Source organism: Anolis carolinensis, unplaced genomic scaffold, assembly GCF_035594765.1.
Source record: "Anolis carolinensis isolate JA03-04 unplaced genomic scaffold, rAnoCar3.1.pri scaffold_13, whole genome shotgun sequence".
Classification (NCBI taxonomy): domain Eukaryota; kingdom Metazoa; phylum Chordata; class Lepidosauria; order Squamata; family Dactyloidae; genus Anolis; species Anolis carolinensis.
The window spans coordinates 2,229,587-2,251,768 of NW_026943824.1; the positions used below are offsets into that span (position 1 = coordinate 2,229,587).

The 22,182-nt window shown below is 40.6% G+C and overlaps 1 protein-coding gene across 7 annotated transcripts in view; it reads right to left on the bottom strand.

Moving 5' to 3' along the window:
• Positions 1–22,182, bottom strand: part of sdk1 (sidekick cell adhesion molecule 1) — a 615,491-nt gene that overhangs the window by 143,852 nt on the left and 449,457 nt on the right. For all 7 annotated transcript variants that reach the window (XM_062964472.1, XM_062964469.1, XM_062964468.1 and 4 more), the window contains exons 23-25: positions 17,873–17,982; positions 12,833–12,983; positions 9,424–9,661 (exon numbers count right to left, since the gene is read on the bottom strand). In XM_062964472.1, coding sequence (XP_062820542.1) covers positions 9,424–9,661; positions 12,833–12,983; positions 17,873–17,982 — 499 coding nt within the window. The remainder of the gene's footprint in view (positions 1–9,423; positions 9,662–12,832; positions 12,984–17,872; positions 17,983–22,182) is intronic.

The window sequence follows — 22,182 nt, forward strand, 5'->3', positions numbered from 1 at the left end:
ACAACAGCAACTTGAGCTGACAACTCCAGGTCCAGGGAATGAACCTGACACATTCAAAAAGTCTTCCAGTGAGCAACAACTCCTTCAACTTTGCGTCCTGTAGCACTCATCAACCCCAACTGCGAACCTCCAGAGAACTTCTCAGATCTTCCACCTTCTAAGCACGCTCTGCACTACTTAACTCAATAGGATGCCACTTCTGGAAAGGAGACTTCTATCACCTGGTTGGAAAACACGTTGTGCCACTCATCTGTGCCAAAACTAGAAGTCTGGAGAATCCCAAAACTCCCTGAAGTGTGAGGCGACTAATGTGTTAGCACGAGCTACAGAGATGGCACTGACAGGTAGAGAAAGCAAGTCCCAGAAAGAAACCCCAAAGGGCACTGAGAACAAAGCATCCAAATAACATGCAAGAAGCAGAAAGCCGCAGCTAACAGCAAGCCCAAATGTAAGAGTCAGGTTCTTCTCAGCAATGCAAAGAGAGGAGAAGAAAACCTCATTCCCTTGGTTCCCACAGCCATGCCTACCTAAGCTTTGTAGCATCTCTATCATTTCAACCTTTGCTTTCTTTGCAAACCACGCTGTTGAGGGAACGCAGAAATCCCTGCCCTGATTTCCTTGACCCAAACAGTCCTGGGTTGTAAATCCAGCCTTGGCTCACCATCCATCCTCCTAACTGCAGCAGGAGCAACACTAATGCCATTTTGATCTTCTTTATCACATAGTTATTTCCAGGACTGACAAGTCAGGCAGGCACTCTGTTTCTGCAAACGGGCACCTTTAAAACAAACTTGGTCACTTTCTCAGGGTGAACATTTCTTTTCAGGAAGCAAGAGACAGGGAAAGAGAGAGTGTGCAGTTTTTGTAAAAAATGTTTTTGTTCACATCTAAAATACTGGATTTGACAGGATATGAAAACAGTCTGCCAAAGGAAATTCTAACAGAGAATTCCCAAAACATTTCCAAAGCTAAAGTGCTCAAACTTAGAGCATTATTGGTGGGCTTGTCCCAGTGTAAGCCGCCCCGAGTCCTTCGGGAGATGGAGCAGAGTATAAATAAAGTATTATATTATAATAATAATAATAATAATAATAATAATAATAAGATAGATATGCTGGATTTTGTATCACAAAATCACAAGTCGAACACTTCCCAAGTGTCTAGGACTGTGTCCCATTCCTGAGCCATAGCCAGATCTTCTCCTTATCAGCTTTTCCTTCAATTTTGTCAAGGAACTTTCCATGCAATGTTTTGATGTGCCAGCTGTCAGATCTAGTTTGTAGTGCGGTTTTCTTGTACTGGTTTTTTGTCGGCTGTGCTTTGAGGAGTTTCTGATTTTTGATTTCAATCAAAGCAGGTTCTTCAATTTGAGCCATAGCCAGGTCTTCTCCTTATCAGCTTTTCCTTCAATTTTGTCAAGGAACTTTCCATGCAATGTTTTGTTGTGCCAGCTGTCAGCTCTAGTTTGTAGTGCGGTTTTCTTGTACTGGTTTTTTGTCTGCTGTGCATTGGGGAGTTTCTGATTTTTGACTTCAATCAAAGCAGGTTCTTCACTTTGCTTTACATATTCTGCCAGGGCATGTTCTTCTTCTTTGACTGCTTGTTTTACTTGTAAGAGTCCTATGCCCCCTGATCTTCTAGGGAGATATTATTATTATTATTATTATTATTATTATTATTATTATTATTATTATTATTATTAATGGATAGGGCAGGAGGACAGACCTTCACAACACCTCAAAAAAGGCCTGATATGTGGTAAACACCTAGTTAGCCTTCCATGTAAATGTCTGCTGTTTTACTTGGTATTCAACATTGAATATTTGCTTCTATCGAAGTCTTAATTAAAGCAAGCTGGAGCAGATTTGCAGATTGCTTGAACTGTCTCATTCAGAATACAGGCATAGTGGTGGATAAGGAAAGGAAAAGGAGCATCTGGAACTCAAAAAGGAGGATTAAGGGGCCGACAAAGTCCCTCTATACTTGCAGAAAAGGTGGCTGAAAAAAGCCCAGTAGGATTTTGAGAGTAAACAAAAGCTCCCCTGCTTCGGATTGCTATTTTGCCGTATGCAATGATTCATGGCGGGTTGGTCACAAGAGAAGCCCAACTTCCCCGCTTCAAGGCCAAGTAATATATGTAATATAAATGAGACGTATACACTTATATTCCCGGCACCCCTGGGTAGAGCGAGGGCCTGAGCAGACTTGCCAAACGGAAGTTGACCGCTATCCATTTTTGCCTGGCCCTCATTACTACAGCAAGGCAATCCCCAAACATGATCCCTCCGCTGTTTCTTGAAATGTCTGCTCCGGAATAGCCTAACCCGCAGCCCCGCGGCATGGCCATAATTAGGTAATCACTGCCTATATCGGCTCGGTACCTATGGACACTCACGCTTCGGAGACTGAAGCCCGCCAAAAGACTACTTAAGGGCAGCAGGAGTGCAGCACAGCTGGAATGAGTTTCTGTGTGAAAAGAGAGAGGTGAAACTGGATGGTTTGTTTTTGAAGAAGCAGCATCTGTGCCAAGGATGTGATAATAGAGCGGTCGGCTTGTTAACCCTACCTACGCTTGTGCTATGCCACAAGGGCAAGACTGTTTTCAATAAGTCCTGCAGATCTTTCAATTGTATTATCTAGGGCATTTTGGGAGCTGAGAGAGGATGTGATGGTGCGAGTGGCACATCTACAAGTCGAACTGTAAGTTGCAAGATTTGAATTTTTGTATCATGCCTGATTTTGCTTTTACCCTGTAAATGTAGTTGGATTGACTGGTTATTTATAGCTGTCAATCAATGTTCTTTGCACCAGTTATATTGCTCCCTCAGCTCAATTGTTTGGCTCCACCTCTTCCTGGAGTAGGTCAGCGTTTCCTTTTTTCATTCCATCATCAAGCTTTCTACCAGATGGATGTGAGAGAGAGACTTGGCTCTAAAAGCCCTTGATTAAGTTACCTCTCAGCACCAATTCTGAGGTTCTCACCCTTGAGACTTATGCTTCATGTTCAGGGCCAACCTGGACGACGTTGAAGAGTCTCAAGCGCCTTCAGATCAGTTCTTTGGCACCAGAGGAAGACACTGTGTCTTCAAACATAGGCCATTTGGACTGAGGCTGAGGATTGCTCTGGCATTCACAGCCATCAAGAAAGAGGGACCTGGAAAAGCTTCTCAGCTGCAGAGCTCCTTGGACTTAAGACAACCAAAGACTGTAATGTATATTTTCCTTTGAAACTTCCAGCTTATTGACTTAAAGGGATAATCTTTTGTGAACAATAAAACCAGTTTTGAGTGATCTACAGTGTTTTGGTCCTTGGGAGTTCCAGTTTCCCTAAAGGAAGGCAAGAAGCAATTCCCTGGGGAAAGATGTCACGTCCATGCCTCTTTCACTAAGAGTTATAGCCCCAGGCGCGACGGCACAGAGGACTCAATTAACATGGCATAGGCAACGTTGGAGGGCTAAAAAAACACATATACACACCAAAATGTTTTTTGAGTAATAGGAAGAGCACTTCTGCCATGTGTTGGTCTTTTTAGGTCTTCTTAGGTGCATTTTCAAAACAGGTAGTGAGAAGAAATAGTTTCGAAAATGGTCTAGCACTACTCCGGAAGAGTATCAGGGACCAAATGGCTGGGTTTTTTTGAGCCCAATGACTCGCTTAGGACCTTGTGTACCAATAGGAACTGAGTGAGATGGAGGCATCTCTTTTGCAAAGCAGACAACATTTCAATCCACGGAGCAAGCCCTGACATTTCCTCCTACGCCTCTTTCCTTAATATTTAGTTTTCTTAATCGAGCCAAGACCTGCAGGGGCTCTTCGCACACTCAGCCCTGTTTGTTCCATGCCCTGTTTATAATGCAACACAACTAGGAAAATGTGTAAACAGACACTGTGAGGGAAGTTTTGATTTGACAGATTTTTGAATGTGCACTTTTTGAAGCTCAGCTGCCCTCGCTGGCAGTTTCCCTTTGAATGTGAACCAAGGGACTGTTCTGGTTAAAAGAGTCACAGCAAGGGACACAACGCAGTGGGTTATCACACAGACCACACTGCCCTGAAACAGAATAAAAGCCTCTATATATCTAAGCCATCTGGACAGATGTTGCCTTTACCCTGCAAGCCTCAAGAGAAGCAGATACCAAAAATATCCAGTCTATCTATGAATAGCATTTACGGTTAGGGATAGTTTTCCTGTTGAGGAATCTATGGCTGCAAGCATTGACATACCTCTCTACAACAGGTCCTAGTGATCACGACATAATTCATTTTTGGATGCAAAAAGATTGATTCCTTTAATCCCAGACCTGCCCTTAGAGGACTGGATAATTAAATTGTACTCCGTCTTCCTTCCGTCACATTCACTGCCTCTCAAGCAAGAAACTGGGTTTGTTTTTTCCCCCCTTTGCTCTCTCATTCTTTTTCTTTGGTCTTTCTCTCTTTGCTGAGCAAACCAAAACGCCTTGTCGACTCGCTTAGCCCTATCTACTGAGATGGATGGTGGGCCTCAAATTGCAGCTTTCAAGGACTCTGGTAAACAAGTTGCTTTCAAACAAAGTTGGAGGCAATTTCTTTCCTCCCCGCTCCAGCTCCTAGAATTGTGCAGCTGAAATGGGCAGGGTTTTAAGGACCCATAGTCTAAAAAAATAACGTTTCCAAATTCTGTTTTCAAACTTCCAAGTAGTTTTCTGTTCTTTTAAAGTATCTGGAGAAACTAGGTAGCAGGAATGGGGACATGAGAGTGTTGTGGTAATCTCTGAGCGGTTAGACTCAATATAACCCTCTCTGGGGGAGATTCCACCAAAATCAGCAGAGTAGCAAAAACAAAGCTTTCAAATGCAGCAGTTACTTACACGGGGTGAGAAAGAGAAGCCTTTAGGATTGCAATGGACTGCAGAGTCTCAATAAAAGTTTTTTTAAAAAAAGTATTTATTCAGGTAAAAAGAACTCCATTGTAGATAGAAAGGCTTGGGAGCTGTCTAGTCTACTCTAGACTGGTTTCTAAGGAAAAATAACAAACATCTCAATAGTTACATCTTGCCAGGAGAGATGGCAGGATGCTTCTTGTTAGCTAGAAGAATAAAGGGAGAAGAGAGAACCAAAATGGTTCCAACCTTATGGTCCAGTTTATTGGTGCCATAAAAGACATTCTGACCAATGAGAAGTTAGTGTCCCTAAAGATTCACATTTCTACTAACTTCAAAGTAAGGGATGTGACGTAAACAGGATAGAGTGAAGCACAGTGAAGCCTGTCTAGGCATGCTTTGGAAACAGGGAAAGGATTCCCTCAATCTAACTCTATCATCTATCTGACTACATCTAGACTTGAGTAGTCCAGGGTCATTCCCAACAGAGAGAAGTGTCCCCACAGGGCATCTCCTGGGCAATGTCTTAGTAGACGGCTGATTCCCTCAAACCAGAAGTGACTTGCAGTGTACAACCGACCAGCCAAACAAACAAACAAAACAACGGATCTTTTCAGTACCAACTATGACAATAATCTCAATCAACATCGAAGGCATGACAGCTGCCAAAGAACAGTGCCAAGATAAGAAAAGTGTCATGCTGTGTGTCCAAAGAAACACACAGAGATAAATAACAGAAATGACCAAAAGTTCCAGGAATGATCTTAGTGGTGGAAAAACAACACGTGCAGTATGGAAGTGCTGTCTTTGTAAAACCAGTAATGCAATACAAAGTACGGTAGAGTCTCACTTATCCAACATAAACGGGCCGGCAGAACGTTGGATAAGCAAATATGTTGGATAATAAGGAGGGATTAAGGAAAAGCCTATTAAAAATCAAATTAGATTATGATTTTACAAATTAAGCACCAATACATCATGTTATACAACATAATTGACAGAAAAAGTAGTTCAAAATGCAGTAATGCTATGTAGTAATTACTGCATTTACGAATTTAGCACCAAAATATCACAAACTTTGAAAACTTTGACTGCAAAAATGGGTTGGATAATCCAGAACGTTGGATAAGCGAGCGTTGGATAAGTGAGACTCTACTGTATTTACTCTGCTATTGAGCTTGAATCGTTTGTGTCACATAGGTCAAATATTCTGAGGCATCCAAAATCAGTGTTTGCATGCTGCTGCTTAGTGTTACACTAAGAGTCAGTTAATAGAATAAAATAAACCCAATGTATTGATTATAAGGTAGGTAAACATTAAGTCTAGTCATGTCCGACTCTGGGGGTTGGTGCTCATCTCCATTTCTAAGCCGAAGAGCCAGCGTTGTCCATAGACACCTCCAAAGTCATGTGGCTGGCATGACTGCATGGAGTGCCGTTACCTTCCCGCTGGAGCAGTACCTATTGCTCTACTCACACTCTGGGGGTTAGTGCTCATCTCCATTTCTAAGCCGAAGAGCTGGCGTTGTCCATAGACACCTCCAAGGTCATGTGGCTGGCATGACTGCATAGAGCACCGTTACCTTCTTGCCGGAGTGGTACCTATTCATCTACTCACATTTGCATGCTTTTGAACTGCTAGGTTGGCAAAAGCTGGGGCTAACAGTGGGAGCTCACCCCACTTCCCAGGTTCGAACCGCTGACCTTTCAGTCAACAAGTTCATCAGCTCAGCGGTTTAACCTGCTGCGTCACCGGGGACTCCCTTGTATTGAGTATAGCCTGGAGCAAAGGAATCCAATGTATTTATTTGAAATATTTAGATCCCTTTCAGATCAACAGTCTCCATCATAACTTACAATAGGCTATAATAAACAGACATAATCCCAGAACATAGTCTGAGTGACATGGACAGAGTGCTGACCATCGCCCGTCTTCTCCTACTTATCTTCAAGAGGAAGCATCCTGTCAATGGGTTTGCGTGCATGTGGTTTTAATTGATCCCTTCCTCCTCTGACGGTAATGAAAATATGCAAATGGGATGGTGTCAAATCATTTATAACACAAAAAAGGGGCTGAGATCCCTTTTCAAGTGATAAATGGGACCCAGCCTTACCCAGGCACCGGTGGTCGGCCCCTGTATGATTATGGAGACAAATTACAAATACAGCCTCTGCTCATTGCCCGGGTTTGCTACAATGATGATTTACTTTCAGAAGGGAATGCTTAATTCAAGAAAGGTCGCTCCGCTCAATTATTCACCAGCTTAGAAAGGTAAATTGCACCGGATACGTGTGGGATGGGAGCCGGGGAAAGAGCCTTGTTTGAAGTTTAGAGAACGGCTTAATAACTATCTTCTGCAGATGCTAAAGAGCGACTGGTGCTGCTTCCTAGACATGTCCAAAAAATCGTTTTGAATCGTATATCGGAATTATTTCGGATTGTTCTCGCTTTTTGATACGCATTCCGAGACATTGTCTCACAGCACAACCAGCAATGTAATTCGAACCATTGTTGGCCCATTCTCTAATTGTCTCTTAATGTTTCGTTAATTCCCCCCCCCCCCTCCAAATTTTTAAATATATTTTTTAAAATATTTAAAAAAAGTTTTTTTGTTTCTGCAACCTACCTTGAATGGGAGCTTAGCGCAGCCTAACATGGCTGCCACTCCCCGGCCAATCAGAAGCTTCCATGATGGATGCAAAGGTGGGGGCGAACGTCCACATGGAAGATTGCCATACAAGCCCGGTGTGTAGCGATTGCGCATGCGCGTCCGCCATTTTAGAAACATTTAGAATCATTACGAAATTTCGGAAATATCTGAAATTTTTGGGTGAAAAAATCGGAAATACTTTCTATATTGAAGCGCCAGCGCCCCCTATTTTAGAAACGAGAATTGAAACATTTTTTTCATTGATCGGACATGCCTACTGCTTACCCTGACGTTGCCACTGAACCACGAAGTCTGTTTTCTCCTGACAGCAGGAGCTACAGAGCCTGTCTCACCGAGATCTGAACTTGCAAAAACCTGGAGTGTACAACTACGTCTGCTTACCAGTTACATGGAAGCAAAGGAATGAATCAGTTCTGAAATATTTCAAATTGTAGCTCAAAGTGTGCAACAACTAGTAACTAGGGAAGACACTAAATTAGATCAGTTGCATGCAAAGCCAACTCTCTGATTTGAGAAGACTCTACAGTGCCATAAAAAAGCTAATTTGGAGATATCCCTGGCCATGAGCAAAAATGGGACTTCTGCTTTCTCCCTGTATTGGGAACCATTGGTTTATCTTCATTGTAATACAAAGAAAGGATTCCCTGAAATGCACAGGCGGGAGGCCACTATAACTAGAAATGTAATCCACTAATATGAACTATAAAACAATAATTAAACCAAAATATAATCCATGTGTTACCAACACACATACATTCATAGAAAGTATATAGAAAACTCTATATTCAGAGTTTGTGGGTCCAATGCCCATCAGAGTTCATGTTCCACATGGAGGACTGTATAAGTCACTAATTGTGAGTCCAAATTTAAACGTCCAAGTAAGTGAATCCTTTTATGAAATCCAATGTTTTAAACAAGTCCAAGGTTAGTCACCATCCACGACCGGTTTTGACTGTGTAGTCTTCCTCAGGTGGTGGTTATGCAGGTATGGAGAACCTAAAGTAGTCAATTCCGTTCTTCAAGTATTTAATTTCAATGTGTCATTATCAATGACGGAGTGGACCTACAGGGAATATATACGAATGGCTAGAAACACTTGTACAGGATAAAAATACAAATTACGAAGTATAGTAAAAGCATGGCTTTTCCATGTTTTCCATGCTTTTACTATACTTTGTAATTTGTATTTTTATACTTGAAGAACGGAATTGACTACTCTAGGTTCTCCATACCTGCATAACCACCACCCGAGGAAGACTACACAGTCGAAACCGGTCGTGGATGGTGACTAACCTTGGACTTGTTTAAAACATTGGATTTCATAAAAGGATTCACTTACTTGGACGTTTAAATTTGGACTCACAATTAGTGACTTATACAGTCCTCCATGTGGAACATGAATTCTGGTGGGCATTGGACTCACAAACTCTGAATATAGAGTTTTACTTTATCTTCATTGTATCCACATGCATCCGAACGATCTGATAACACACCCTCAAAAGCAATCCCTGAGCATGTGATTGCTCGAGAGCAGAGATGTCAAACTTGCGGCCGTCCAAGATATTTGGACCTCCAACTTCAGGAAGTCCTAGTCAGCTTGTCCAATAGCTAGAAATTTGGGAGTTAAGGTCCAAAACACATGGAGGGCTACAATTTTGCAAACCTGCTTTAGAAGGCTTCTTCCCACTCGGAACATTGAGCAGGAGAAAAATGCACCAAGAATCCCAGTAGCTGATGGAGAAAAGTGTTGGGGTACATTATGATTCAGCAGGAAATTAAAATAGGACAATGTCAAGTATGCATCAGACCAGAAGAAAATTAGAAGCAAAGGGAAATATATTTAAAAAAACATTTGCACAGTTATGATGGCACCTCCTTCTCCACAACTCACCCGATTCCCGTGTGCGGCCTCGCACAACTTCGCTCCAGGGTCCAGCCCCAATGGCATTGAAGGCTTGGATTTGGAGTTCATACTCGGTCCACTCCTCGAGATCCTCGACGGTGTTTTCCCTCTCCAGCCGATCACTAATGGCCTTTGTGAGCACAGAAGATGGCGTGTCCACACTCCAGTATTTGATCCTGTATCCGACTGACTCCGGGTTCCCATTATACTGAGTATCAGGCAGAGGCTGAGTAAAATGGGGGGAAAGAGAAGCAAATTATACAGATGGGCCAGTTTCGATGTTCAAATGTTCTTTTACATCATTGTCAAGAGCACAAATATTTACGAATACCAAACCATAGCTTACTCTTCATTGTTTCAGACTGCCTTAAAATCTGAAATGAATTTATTGCCATCATCATTTTATAAGTCTATTTTAAATGTTTTTAAGTTTCTGGGTTACTTCTATTTTTAAAACCATTATTTTCTCATTTTGTGTTGTATTCAAATAGTATAATCTGCATTTTATAGGTAGTGTGCCCCGGGCACCATTGTGGATGGGGAGCTGCTATGACATGAAAGGGGCAGGGCCTAAAGGGGGCGGGGCCTACCCTTCTGACTGGCAGCCAGGAGGAGAATAGCTCTTCCTCGTCCTCTGTAATTTGGACTTCATTTTTCTAGGGTTTTTTTTTAATTGAAAGACATAGATTGGATGACTATGTCTTTTGTGGCCAAATTTGGTGTGATTTGGTTCAGTAGGTTTGTTGTTTACTCCATGGGGAAAATGCACGTTACATTTTTTCTGACTGGCAACCAGGGGGAGAATGGCTCTTCCTTGTCCTCTGTAATTTGGACTTCATTTTTCTAGGTTTTTTAATTGAAAGACATAGATTGGATGACTATGTCTTTTCTGGCCAAATTTGGTGTGATTTGGTTCAGTAGTTTTGTTGTTTACTCCATGAGGAAAATGCACGTTACATTTTTTCTGACTGGCAGCCAGGGGGAGAATGGCTCTTCCTCGTCCTCTGTAATTTGAACTTCATTTTTCTAGATTTTTTTATGGAAAGACATAGATTGGATGACTATAATAATAATAATAAAATTTTATTTATACCCCGCCACATCTCCCCACGGGGACTCACGGTGGCTCACATGGGGCAAGTCCTGACCATCATAATTTACAAAAACAACAGTATAAATACAATTGCACAATATACAAAGAATAAAACACAGATAGCCAATAAAACAGAAGTTAATACGGTGGTAATAATATCAATCAACCACCAAGTACAATTAATGTCTTTTGTGGCCAAATTTCATGTGATTTGGTTCAGTGGTTTTGTTGTTTACTCCATGGGGAAAATGCATGTTACATTTTTTAATATATAGATAGTATTGTTGACAGATGGGCCAGACCAGAGGCAGATGGATGGAGAGTATTTGTGTGAACTAATTGAAAAAAAACATGAACAAATCCCAAGGGCTCCATGGAGCACAGTTTGAGAACCGCTGGTACAGATGAAAAAGTATACTCCTCCTAGAATGGGATCAAACATGCCTGAATCCCTTACTTTAAAAGAAAGGAAAGCTATGAGATTGGCTCAGAAACTGTTTTGTCTATATAAACGGGAAGAAAACTATGGTCCAAATCCAGTTTGTGAGAAATCCTTGGAGGCTGCATTCCAGCAGCCAAAACCAAAATGGTGGCACAATATATTTGCCAAAAACCGGTTATAAACAACCATTATTTATTTATTTATTTATTTACAGCATTTATATTCCGCCCTTCTTTCTCACCCCGAAGGGGACTCACATTATATACATATAAGGCAAACATTCAGTGCCCATAAACACATAGAACCGAGACAGAGACAGACGCAGAGGCAATTTAACCTTCTCCTGAGGGGATGTTCGATTCTGGCCACAGGGGGGAGCAGCTGCTTCATCATCCACTGTGACGGCACTTTCTCATTCCAATGTCTTAAATTAGTTAATTTTGCCTCCCCACTTTATAAGTGGTACCTTATTTCCTACTATTTTTCGGGTTGCTAGGTCAGCAATGAACAGGGGCTATTTTTAATTTTTTTTAATTGACAGGTGCTCACTCCGCCACGGGCTGGCCTCGAACTCATGACATCATGGTCAGAGTGATTTATTGCAGCAGGCTGCTCACCAGCCTGCGCCACAGCCCGGCAAGAGCAGGGTGCCCATTTCTATCCCCATGCCTGAGGTTTCCCACTCCTTGCTTTAAAGCCAGCCATGCGGACAGTACATTTTAACATGACGACAATGGAGAAATATATTACCAACGAACAGACCTGTCTTTATCTCGAACACTGCTAGTAGAAAGCACTCTGAAACAGAAGCCAAGGCCTTAATTCACCACCAGAGCTGGCGGTTCTTTATGGATTATTATTAAAGACCTACAAATGTTCCGCAATTGGGCTGAAGCAATATTAATAGAGTTAATTGCAAAGTCACGTGATACACGCCTTTCATCTTTGCCTGCCGCACTGTCTCGCGGCCGATTAATCTATCTTTCGGGCTTCTAATAACATCCTGCCTTTTTATCACTAGGATCCAAAGGGCTCCTTGAGGTGTGTGTACACATACGCACAGACACACACATATTAGGGACTCGGGGGATATTTTATATGCTTTCCCGTGAGCAGCAGAACATCGCTCAACAAGAAAGAAATGAATTCCTTCTCATATCAGAGAACTTATAGAACATTTTAAGAACGTGCCTCCTTCCTCCAGCGTTAGGGGTGAAACCTATTGCAACTTAAATTCCACCCAAGAATATAGTATTAGGGAGAGAATATTCTCCGTTAGAGAGAGAAATGGGGAGAAATCATGCTGGGAAGGCTATGAGGAAATTGGATATGTGAATGAATTCTAGTTGGTTGGGGTGGGCATGGCTGTCAGAGGCAAATGATAAATTCATTTATCAGTGGCCCTGCAATTTATCACTCGATTCCAGAGTTAATCACTTAGCACTGCAATCTATCACATCGATATAACCTCCACATTGACACTGTTTTCCTAAGTGGGGAGGGGGAAACTCTCTTTGCAGCTGAAAACTTTTCGGAAGTTGAAACGAAAGCCGCTCCAGTGAAAGGAAGGAATGTCTTTGGAATGGCGCTGCCACAAGCGGAGCCGAGCCATCTGCTCTCCTCCAATTATATCGTATTTATAATTTCTTGTTATGCTTCTTATCATATGGTCCATTAGAGAGCAGATCCTTTCCAGGAATATGAGAAGGCACGGGTGCCTGATAGAGCGCAGAAAGGAAATATATAGAAGGATCTCAATTAGGACTACGGGAGAAGGTGTAATTTTGCTGCAAAGACAGTTGAGAAATCTTTTCTGGGTTTCGGAGTCTTTGTTGAAGGGAAAAGTTAAAATGTCAACTTACCACCCATCGGACCCATAGGCTAGTCTCACTCGCGGTGCGCACTGTCACACTCCCTGGCGCAACGTCTGGTGGGGCTTGGAGGGTCTGGATGACCCGCGATGGCTGGCTGAGGGGGCTTTTCCCAACCACGTTCACCTGCCTCATCCTGAACCTGAAGGACAGAAACAGACAGTGTCAAAGGGCTTAGAAGGGCCCAGGACACCTGAAACCAGAATCATCTTCGTTCATCAACTTAAATAACATGAAATGATTGATCGTGCCCTATATCAGAAGTGTCAAATCCATTTCCATTGAGAGCCACATCCGCCTTGTGATTGCCTCCAAAGGGCCATTGAATCCATGGGTGTTCATCCGTGTTCATCCATGGATACAGAGAGCCAACATAATTTCTTTACATGGAGGTCAGTGCTCTTGAGTTTTTACCCAGTTTGGGTCCCTACATGTTATGCAATGACAACTCCAATTACTTCTGATTATCCACAAAACATACTGAGTATTATGGGAACTGCAACCCAACAGAACTTGTGGCTGCTAGGTTGTGGAAAGGTTAAAGGACATTTCAAAGTTGGATATATCCACAAGTTTTGTATTCAAATTCAAGACCCACTGACAGGGGATGATGGGGTGCAGAGTGGATTCCAAAAATTCATCATCCCGGTCTCACCTCCTTCTCCAGACTGTATTCCCATGCTGAGAAACAGCACTGGTCAAACAAACACTCCAGCAGACGAAGTCCAACTGTTGATTAACTTTATTTACGTAATCTATTTACAGTTTGCATTTCTCGGCTTCAGAGCATAGCATTCATAGTCCATCTCCAGAGAAAGCTCAAGCCGAACACAACACAGATAAGATAAACAACACATTCCTCTGTCCAGAGGAAGTTCCGACCCCCAAAGGCCTGATAGGTCATAGCAATCACAACAGGCTGTCAGTCAAAACTAGCCTGCTGTTAACTATTTCATTACTGAAAAATACACACTCTTGCTCATCAGCAGTAAACACTTGATTTACATTTCATACAAATACAACCATACTCCAACATAAACAAAACAAATGACAGCCTTCCAGATGTTCCTGTATCACAACTCCCATCTGTTGTGGTAATCTCTGAGCGGTTAGACTCAATTTAACCTTCTCTGGGGGAGATTCCACCAAAAATCAGCAGAGTAGCAAAAGCAAAGCTTTCAAATGCAGCAGTTACTTACACGGGGTGAGCAAGAGAAGCTTCTGACCATTTAGGATTTGCAATGGACTGCAGAGTCTCAGTAAAAGTTCAAAAAGTATTTATTCAGGTAAAAAGAACTCCATTGTAGATAGAAAGGCTTGGGAGCTGTCTAGTCTACTCTAGACTGGTTTCTAAGAAAAAAATAAGAAAGGAAAAATAACAAACATCTAAATAGTTACATCTTGCCAGGAGAGATGGCGAGATGCTTCTTGTTAGCTAGAAGAACAAAGGGAGAAGAGAGAACCAAAATGGTTCCAACCTCATGGTCCAGTTTATTGGGGCCATAAAAGACATTCTGACCAATGAGAAGTTAGTATCCCTGAAGATTCACATTTCTACTAACTTCAAAGTAAGAGATGTGATGTAAACAGGATAGAGTGAAACACAGTAAAGCCTGTCTAAGCATGCTTTGGAAACAGGGAAAGGATTCCCTCAATCCAACTCTATCATCTATCTGACTACATTTAGACTTGAGTAGTCCAGGGTGATTCCCAACACATAGATGTTATGCAACGACAACTCCCTTTACTTTTGATTATCCACAAAACATACTGAGGATTATGGGAACTGCAACCCAACAGAACTTGTGTCTGCGAGGTTGTGGAAAGGTTAAATTACATTTCAAAGTTGGATATCATATCCACAAGTTTTGTATTCAAATTCAAGCTGCACCATAATGACTAAACAAAACAAATGACAGCCTTCCAGATGTTCCTATACTACAACTCCCATCATGTCAGTCATTACATCTAATGATGAAAAACACAGGAGTTATTGTCCAGAACCTGGATGACCACATAAAACAACACGGAAGGTCTTGAGTTTGACACATGTGTCCTCGATCTATAATAAAAGGCAGCTGATACTCAGTGCTTGCTCTCCAGCAATGTTGACACTTCCAAGTTGCAAGAGTTTATCAGAGAGACTGATTCAGATCTGCTGATGTAAATGGAACAATCATGAAAGACAACCAGAGGATTTAGAAAATACTAGCTGTGCCCGGGCACGCATTGCTGTGGCAAAGTGGTGGTGGTATTGGTTAAAAATTGTTGTGCAATTTTTATTTGACGTTATTTGCAATTTATTATTGATTGTATTGTGAGTTATATTTTTATTTATTATATTTTATTATTTTCTTGTATTATTTTTAGTTATTTTCTGTTATTATAGTATTTTATTGTATTAATTTTTAGTGTTTTTAATTATTTTTATTGGGTTGCTAGGAGACCAAATTGGAGGAGCTTAGCCTTCTAACTGGCAGCAATTGGATAAAAGCAATTATTCCTCTCTCTCTAATTAGGACTTTATTTTTCTTTTCTTTTTGTTGTATCAACCTAGAGGCGTGGATGATGGGTTGTGTTGTCAAATTTCGAGGTTGGGGGGCCTGTAGTTTTGTTGTTTTGTGGGTCACCGTGATGCCATCACTCTTTTATATATAGAGATTCTAATAAATGCTTTTACTTTGAATTCTAGTATTGTGAGAAAAGGAGGAAATTCCGTTACAGACACCCAACTAATTGGGTGGGTAGCATTGGGAGTGGGGTGTAGCAAGCCACGAGATGTGAAGCTGTGCTTATCTCACTGATTATGATTAAATGTCCTATTCTTTGGGCCTTGCAAGGCTCTCAGGGGAGCAGACATGAATGAGTCCTCTCATCCTCCATGATCAAAATTTGCCCTCTCCAATTAAAAAATCACCCCTTGTCAGGGAAAGCTGATTAAGCCAATCCAAAGTTTCAGCTCTTTTCATTGCAACATCTAAAGTTTGATTTGGAGTGAATTAACTATCTCCTTAACTTCCATTAGATACATTTCACTTTTTTTGGCGGTTTATCTATAACCAAAATTAAAAGCAGGGGAAAATATGATTTCTTGGGGACAACAGGCTTAGAAGTATGGATTAAAAAACAGTCCAGGCTGGTGTTTCTATGCAAACTATGAAAATTGGAAAGAAAGTGTCTTCTAGTTCAATGTTAAATCCTTGGTGTCTAGCTTTAAAAGGCTGGGATGGAGTGAAGGTGGAGCAAGCATATGCAATGCCATTAGTCTATCTGTTCAGATCTTGTTAAGGAAGTGCATTAATGGAAGGAAAAGCATTAAGCAAAACAACCCCATTAATTTTCCAAACACTGACAGCACACAGAAGGAACAAGGCAAGCCTGACCAAGATGTGGCCTAAGTCCAAGTTACTCCCCACTTTCATCAATGAGGAATGTGGTTCTAAGTCTACCTGGGATGATGGAGACAAGATGGTTCTGGGGAAAAATTCCTTTCAGCATCTAAGTTGAGGACTCCAAAAGAACAAAAGCAGTATATTTGCCCAGAGAGCAATTTGCAGAAGCATACAAAAGTAGCGTATCCTCTTTTAAACTATTAGGTAATCACTCTAAACTATGCGGAAATTAAAGAAAGGAGATAGCGTTTTTTTCAGAGTGCTGACTGTTGCAGCTCAGCAAACGGCAGAGGATTTTTCAGAGAACGAGGGGTTTTATGGGTTTCAAAGTGAGGAATCTGTCAGTGTTGGGAGAGAATTTCAGGCAGATGAGGCCGATGTTTTGGATTCCTGTGCTTGTTCCCAGGCAAACAGAGAAAGGGAAAGTTTCAATTCTCTTCAGCCAATGGGAAATTTTTCCAAGAAGCCAGATTAGGCCTGAGAACAGAGGGAGTGAGAAATAGACAAATTACATGTTTTCAGAGAATCCGTAATAAGACCGTGAAGTCCAGGTGCATTTGGCATGATCTCATGGCTACTTGGATGGGCTCAAATTAAATGGTGTTGACTTCATGATTCTCAGAGGAAATAATGTTGACATAGGGGATGGCTTTTCTGTCTATGCTCTCAAGTTCATGATTCAAGTATTCTCATGTTTCCTGTTCTGGTCCGTTTTCTTGAAGGGTTTACCTTGGAAAAGTTCCTGTTTTCTTGTTTATGGATTTATGTTTGAAGTACTGCTGTGTATTTTGGTTCTCTTAACTTGATGTACTTTTGCATTTTGGATTATTGCTCTTTTGTATTTGCTATTCTTCTGATCTTTTTGGAAATGTCATTTCCCCCTTTTTACATGCTTTCTTCAATAAACATTTTTAGATGGAACTAGTGGACTCTGGTGTGGTGTTGGGCGAAAAGTGCAACACTAGACATGAGCTACTTTATACTTTTGTCTTCCGAAGCACTGACATGCTTAGTGTCTGCAAAGCTGTTGCACCTTATACTTAAGGTCATAGCCCTGACCTAGCAATAAAGAAGTCAAAGGAGGTAAACAGGAAGAATTTACAATGGCAGTAACAGAAGGAAAAGCAGTATGTCCCTCACATTGATGAGCACTTGATGTACGTCAAAGCTTAACTCCATTGCGCTCTCCCAAGTATAGTAAAGAGAGGAAAATGAAATCTACTGACCCAACTAACAGAATGAAGCCAAAGTGATATAGGTGATATAGTGATATAGGGAGCTGTCAGCCAATTGCAGCACTGTCTCCCCCATAAATGAAGCAAGATCAATTTTAATTAAACCAGTGCAACTTTTAGTCTAGACAAACTCCCAGATTCAAGATGTGTTAAGTTATTCAACGGCACTATTTAGCACTGCACTTTACACCTCGCTCCCATTTCCAGATTGATTAATTATTTTACTATGTGAAGGCGACAATTAAAATACATCAAGCGGGTCATTTAAGTGCAAGTGCTTGTGAGGTGTAAATTTAAACTCTTCAGAGGTGTGAATTCTCCCCCCAGCAGCTGCTGGTGTGAGCTGGCCCCGGCTGCCACGGACCGGCCGGTTGATGTGTCCATTAATTACCATCTGCTCTCACCTGTAATGCGTATACGGCGTGAGGTTTGGGATCTCCAGCAGCTGAGCATCTGATTCCTTTTCTACCTCACACAGCGTGATCCATTCCTCTTCTTCGCCTATGACGCCAACCTAAGAGGAGGACAAGAAACAATCGTTTTGGTTTAGATAATATCAGCCTTAGCGGAATGTGAGTAAGGATGTGATCATACATTGTGATTTGCCAAAAGTATTTCTGGATATAGAGCAGGCGTGGGCAAATTTTGGCCCTCCAGGTTTTTGGACTCCAACTCCCACAATTCCTAACAGCCTTGAAATGGAGCAGCTCTTGAATATTTTATTTAAAGACCCTAAAAATCCTTTACCTAGATGACCCTTGCTCAAAAATCTTGTTTTTCCATGAAAGTGTTGACAGGACATGTTCTGCCTGACATTTGCTCTTTGCTCACTATATAAGGTCATGCAAACTGCAGTAATGATTTGGCTGCTGGATGATGCATATGTAGGATGAACTATGAACATGTCACCTGAGGATAGTGCATACGTGGAGCAAACTATGGACACTTCACCTGATGTGATGAGTAATGAGTTATATAAGTTACAAGGCAACTACGCATGTCCAAAAGGATTATAATAGTCAGCAAATTCCATTGTCAGTTAGCTTTCTGCGCATGCTTCTGTAAAATTGTATAAATTGGAAAGCCACTACAGGCAAGGGGTGGCATTGCGTTTTCTGGGCATTAGCTAACATTGTCACCTGCTCTTGGCCAAAAGTAAACTATCTTGAAGACAACTTCTGCTGTCAGTCTGCTTTCTTCACTCGTGGCCAAACGAAATTCCACAACAATGAGGAGGACAAGAAACAATCATTTTGGTTTAGATAATATCAGCCTTAGCGGAATGTGAGTAAGGATGTGATCATACACTGTGATTTGCCAAAAGTATTTCTGGATATAGAGCAGGCATTGGCAAATTTTGGCCCTCCAAGTTTTTGGACTCCAACTCCCACAATTCTTAACAGCCTACCCGCTATTAGGAATTGTGAGAGTTGGAGTCCAAAACACCTATTTGTACAAAAGCTTTTGACCCAAACAAGCAATAGTTTGAGACACAAAGGTTTAACATTTTAAAACACATTATAGTAGAGTCTCGCTTATCCAGCGTAAACGGGCCGACAGAACGTTGTATAAGCGGATATATTGGATAATAAGGAGAGATTAAGGAAAAGCCTATTAAACATCAAATTAGGTTATGATTTTACAAATTAAGCACCAGAACATCACAACAAATTTTACAGAATAAGTAGTTCAATACGCAGTAATGTTATGTTGTAATTACTGTATTTACGAATTTAGCAGCAAAATATCACGATATATTGAAAACATTGACTACAAAAATGGCTTGGATAATCCAGAAACTTGGATAAGCGAGGCTTGGATAAGTGAGACTCTACTGTATTTCTACAAAAGCTTTTGGCCCAAACAAGCAATAGTTTGAGACACAAAGATTTAACGTTTTAAGACACATTGCAGTAGAGTCTCGCTTATCCAATGTAAACGGGCCGACAGAACGTTGGATAAGCGACTATGTTGGATAATAAGGAGGCATTAAGGAAAAGCCTATTAAACATCAAATTAGGTTATGGTTTTACAAATTACGCACCAGAACATCATGTTTTACAACAAATTTGATAGAAAAAGTAGTTCAATACACAGTAATGTTATGTTGTAATTACAGTATTTACAAATTTAGCACCAAAATATCATGATATATTGAAAACATTGACTACAAAAATGCGTTGGATAATCCAGAACGCTGGATAAGTGACTACTGTATATTTAATGTCCTTTCTACCACCTGAATCTCCAAATCCTAATCCAACACCGTGACCATTACACAATACCGACTGTATCCAGTATCTTTAACAGTCACATATTCTATCCTTGCTCGTCGTTTCCTTTGCTTCTTTTCTCTTTTTCCATGCACTGAATAATAACTAGGAAAGATACCTGAGCAAGATCTACCCTCTTGTATTTTGCTGTGCTCTATGCATACTGATGACATTAAATAAACAAATATGAGTTAAGTTTCATTTGTCCTTCCATTTCAGCTGGGAGTAAATTCTGCTCCTGCCACGGATGGTTCCCGTTTGGTGATGAAAAAGATTTATTGGAATTCTATTTGCGCCAGTCTCTCCGTTAGGCATTTTCAAGGTAGGTTACAAGACTAAAAATAAAACGAACGACTTGCAAATATATATATATATATATATATATATATATATATATATATATATGAGCATGGAAGATTACAAAAGCAGCAATGAAATGGCAAAGAATATCAGCACAACCATCAATGACGACGTTGCTTGTTGTGTGCCTTCACAACAAGTCAGATTATGGAACGACTATGGCAAACCTGGCATGAGCAAGACTGATTCAAAAGCAGCTTGCCATGGCTGTCCCTTGAGGCCGAGAGAGCATGCCTCGCTCAAGATAACTCAATGAGAAAACGTAGAGAAGGAAGAGAGAACTGGGACATTTCAAATTAGCTGGAAAAGTGGGATGACAGAGGATGAATCAAGCCTATCCTCTCCAAATTGAAATAATTGGAGGGCGTTGATTTGCATGCATGTCACAAAGTAAACAGTGTATAAATTATTTTGTGGGGAACATGTCAAGGGAAAGGCTGGAATTCACATGACAGTTTGGTTTTATGATTTTTTAATGATGATATTCTTCACGCGGGAAATTGAGGGATACATTGTTAGGTAATGTTTGAATTTTTTAAAAAATATATGTTACTAGCTGTGCCCAGCCACACGTTGCTGTGGCAAAGTGGTGGTGGTATTGGTTAAAAATTGTTGTGTAATTTTTATTTGACGTTATTTGCAATTTTTTATTAATTTTATTGTAAGTTATATTTTTATTTATTATATTTTAATATTTTCTTGTATTATTTTTAGTATTTAGTATTTTATTGTATTAATTTTAGTGTTTTTTATTTTTTTTATTGCGTTGCTAGGAGACCAAGTAGGAGGAGCTTAGCCTTCTAACTGGCAGCAATTGGATAAAAGCAATTATTCCTCTCTCTCTAATTAGGACTTTATTTTTCTTTTCTTTTGGTTGTATCAACCTAGAGGCATGGATGATGGGTTGTGTTGTCAAATTTCGAGGTTGGGGGGCCTGTAGTTTTGTTGTTTTGTGGGTCGCCGTGATGCCATCACTCTTTTATATATATAGATTGGAATTTCATATACCATACGAGAAAATAAGGAAAATTTAGTATACATCGAAAGTGGGAGAACAATATTTTTATTATAGAAAAGTAGGAAGAATGAGAAAAAGAGAGAAAAAAGACAAAATAATGAAAAAAATTCTTAAAGTTCTCGACTCTTGCTATTCCTTAAGCATTCGTAGTTAGTATTCCATTATAACGATACTATGTCCCCTTCGTCCTCTTCTAGTCTTGTAAATGTTGAACTTCAGCAGATGAGATCTAATTTTACCTCTTTTAAATAGTCTTTGACTAGGTCCCAGTTGGTTTCTTTTTTTGGTTTGAGGATAACCAGTAAGTCAACCTGTCCATATTCATAATCTCTAATACCTTATTTAACCAATCCTCTTTTTTAGGTATTTCTTTTTGTCTCCACATTCTTGCATAGACTAACCTTGCCGCTGTGACTAAAAAGTTAAACAAAATTTCTTTATTCTTGTCATTTTCAATATCCAACATTCCCAGCAGGAAGAATTCTGGCAATGTTTGAATTTGATACCTATTTTATATACAACTAGCTGTGCATGGCCACGTGTTGCTGTGGCAAAGTATGGTGGTATGGGAAATAAAGTATTGAGGAATTGGTGGTAGTTAAGGTCAAGGGTAAAGGTTTTCCCCTGACATTAAGCCCCCTTCTATGAGCCCCCTTCTATACAGCTGTATAACATACACACTGAAGTGAATTATATGGCAGTGTGGAGTTAAGATAATCCCGTTGAAAGCAGATAATATAAGATTATAAATAGGTAATATAGCTGTGTGGAAGGGCCTTGAGTCTACACTGCCATATAATCCAGTTCAGTTCAGATAATCTGTATTTTATAGGTAGTGTGGAAGAGGCCTAAGTGAGGCCTAACTCTGCCTGTCCCCTGGGGTGAGTGAGTTGCTAGGAGACCAAGTGGGTGGAGCTTAGCCTTCTAACTGGCAGCAATTGGATGAAAGCAATTATTCCTCTCCCTCTAATTTGGACTTTATTTTTCTTTTCTTTTTGTTGTATGAACTTAGAGGCATGGATGAGGGGTTGTCCTGCCAAGTTTAGTATTTCTGGGATGTGTA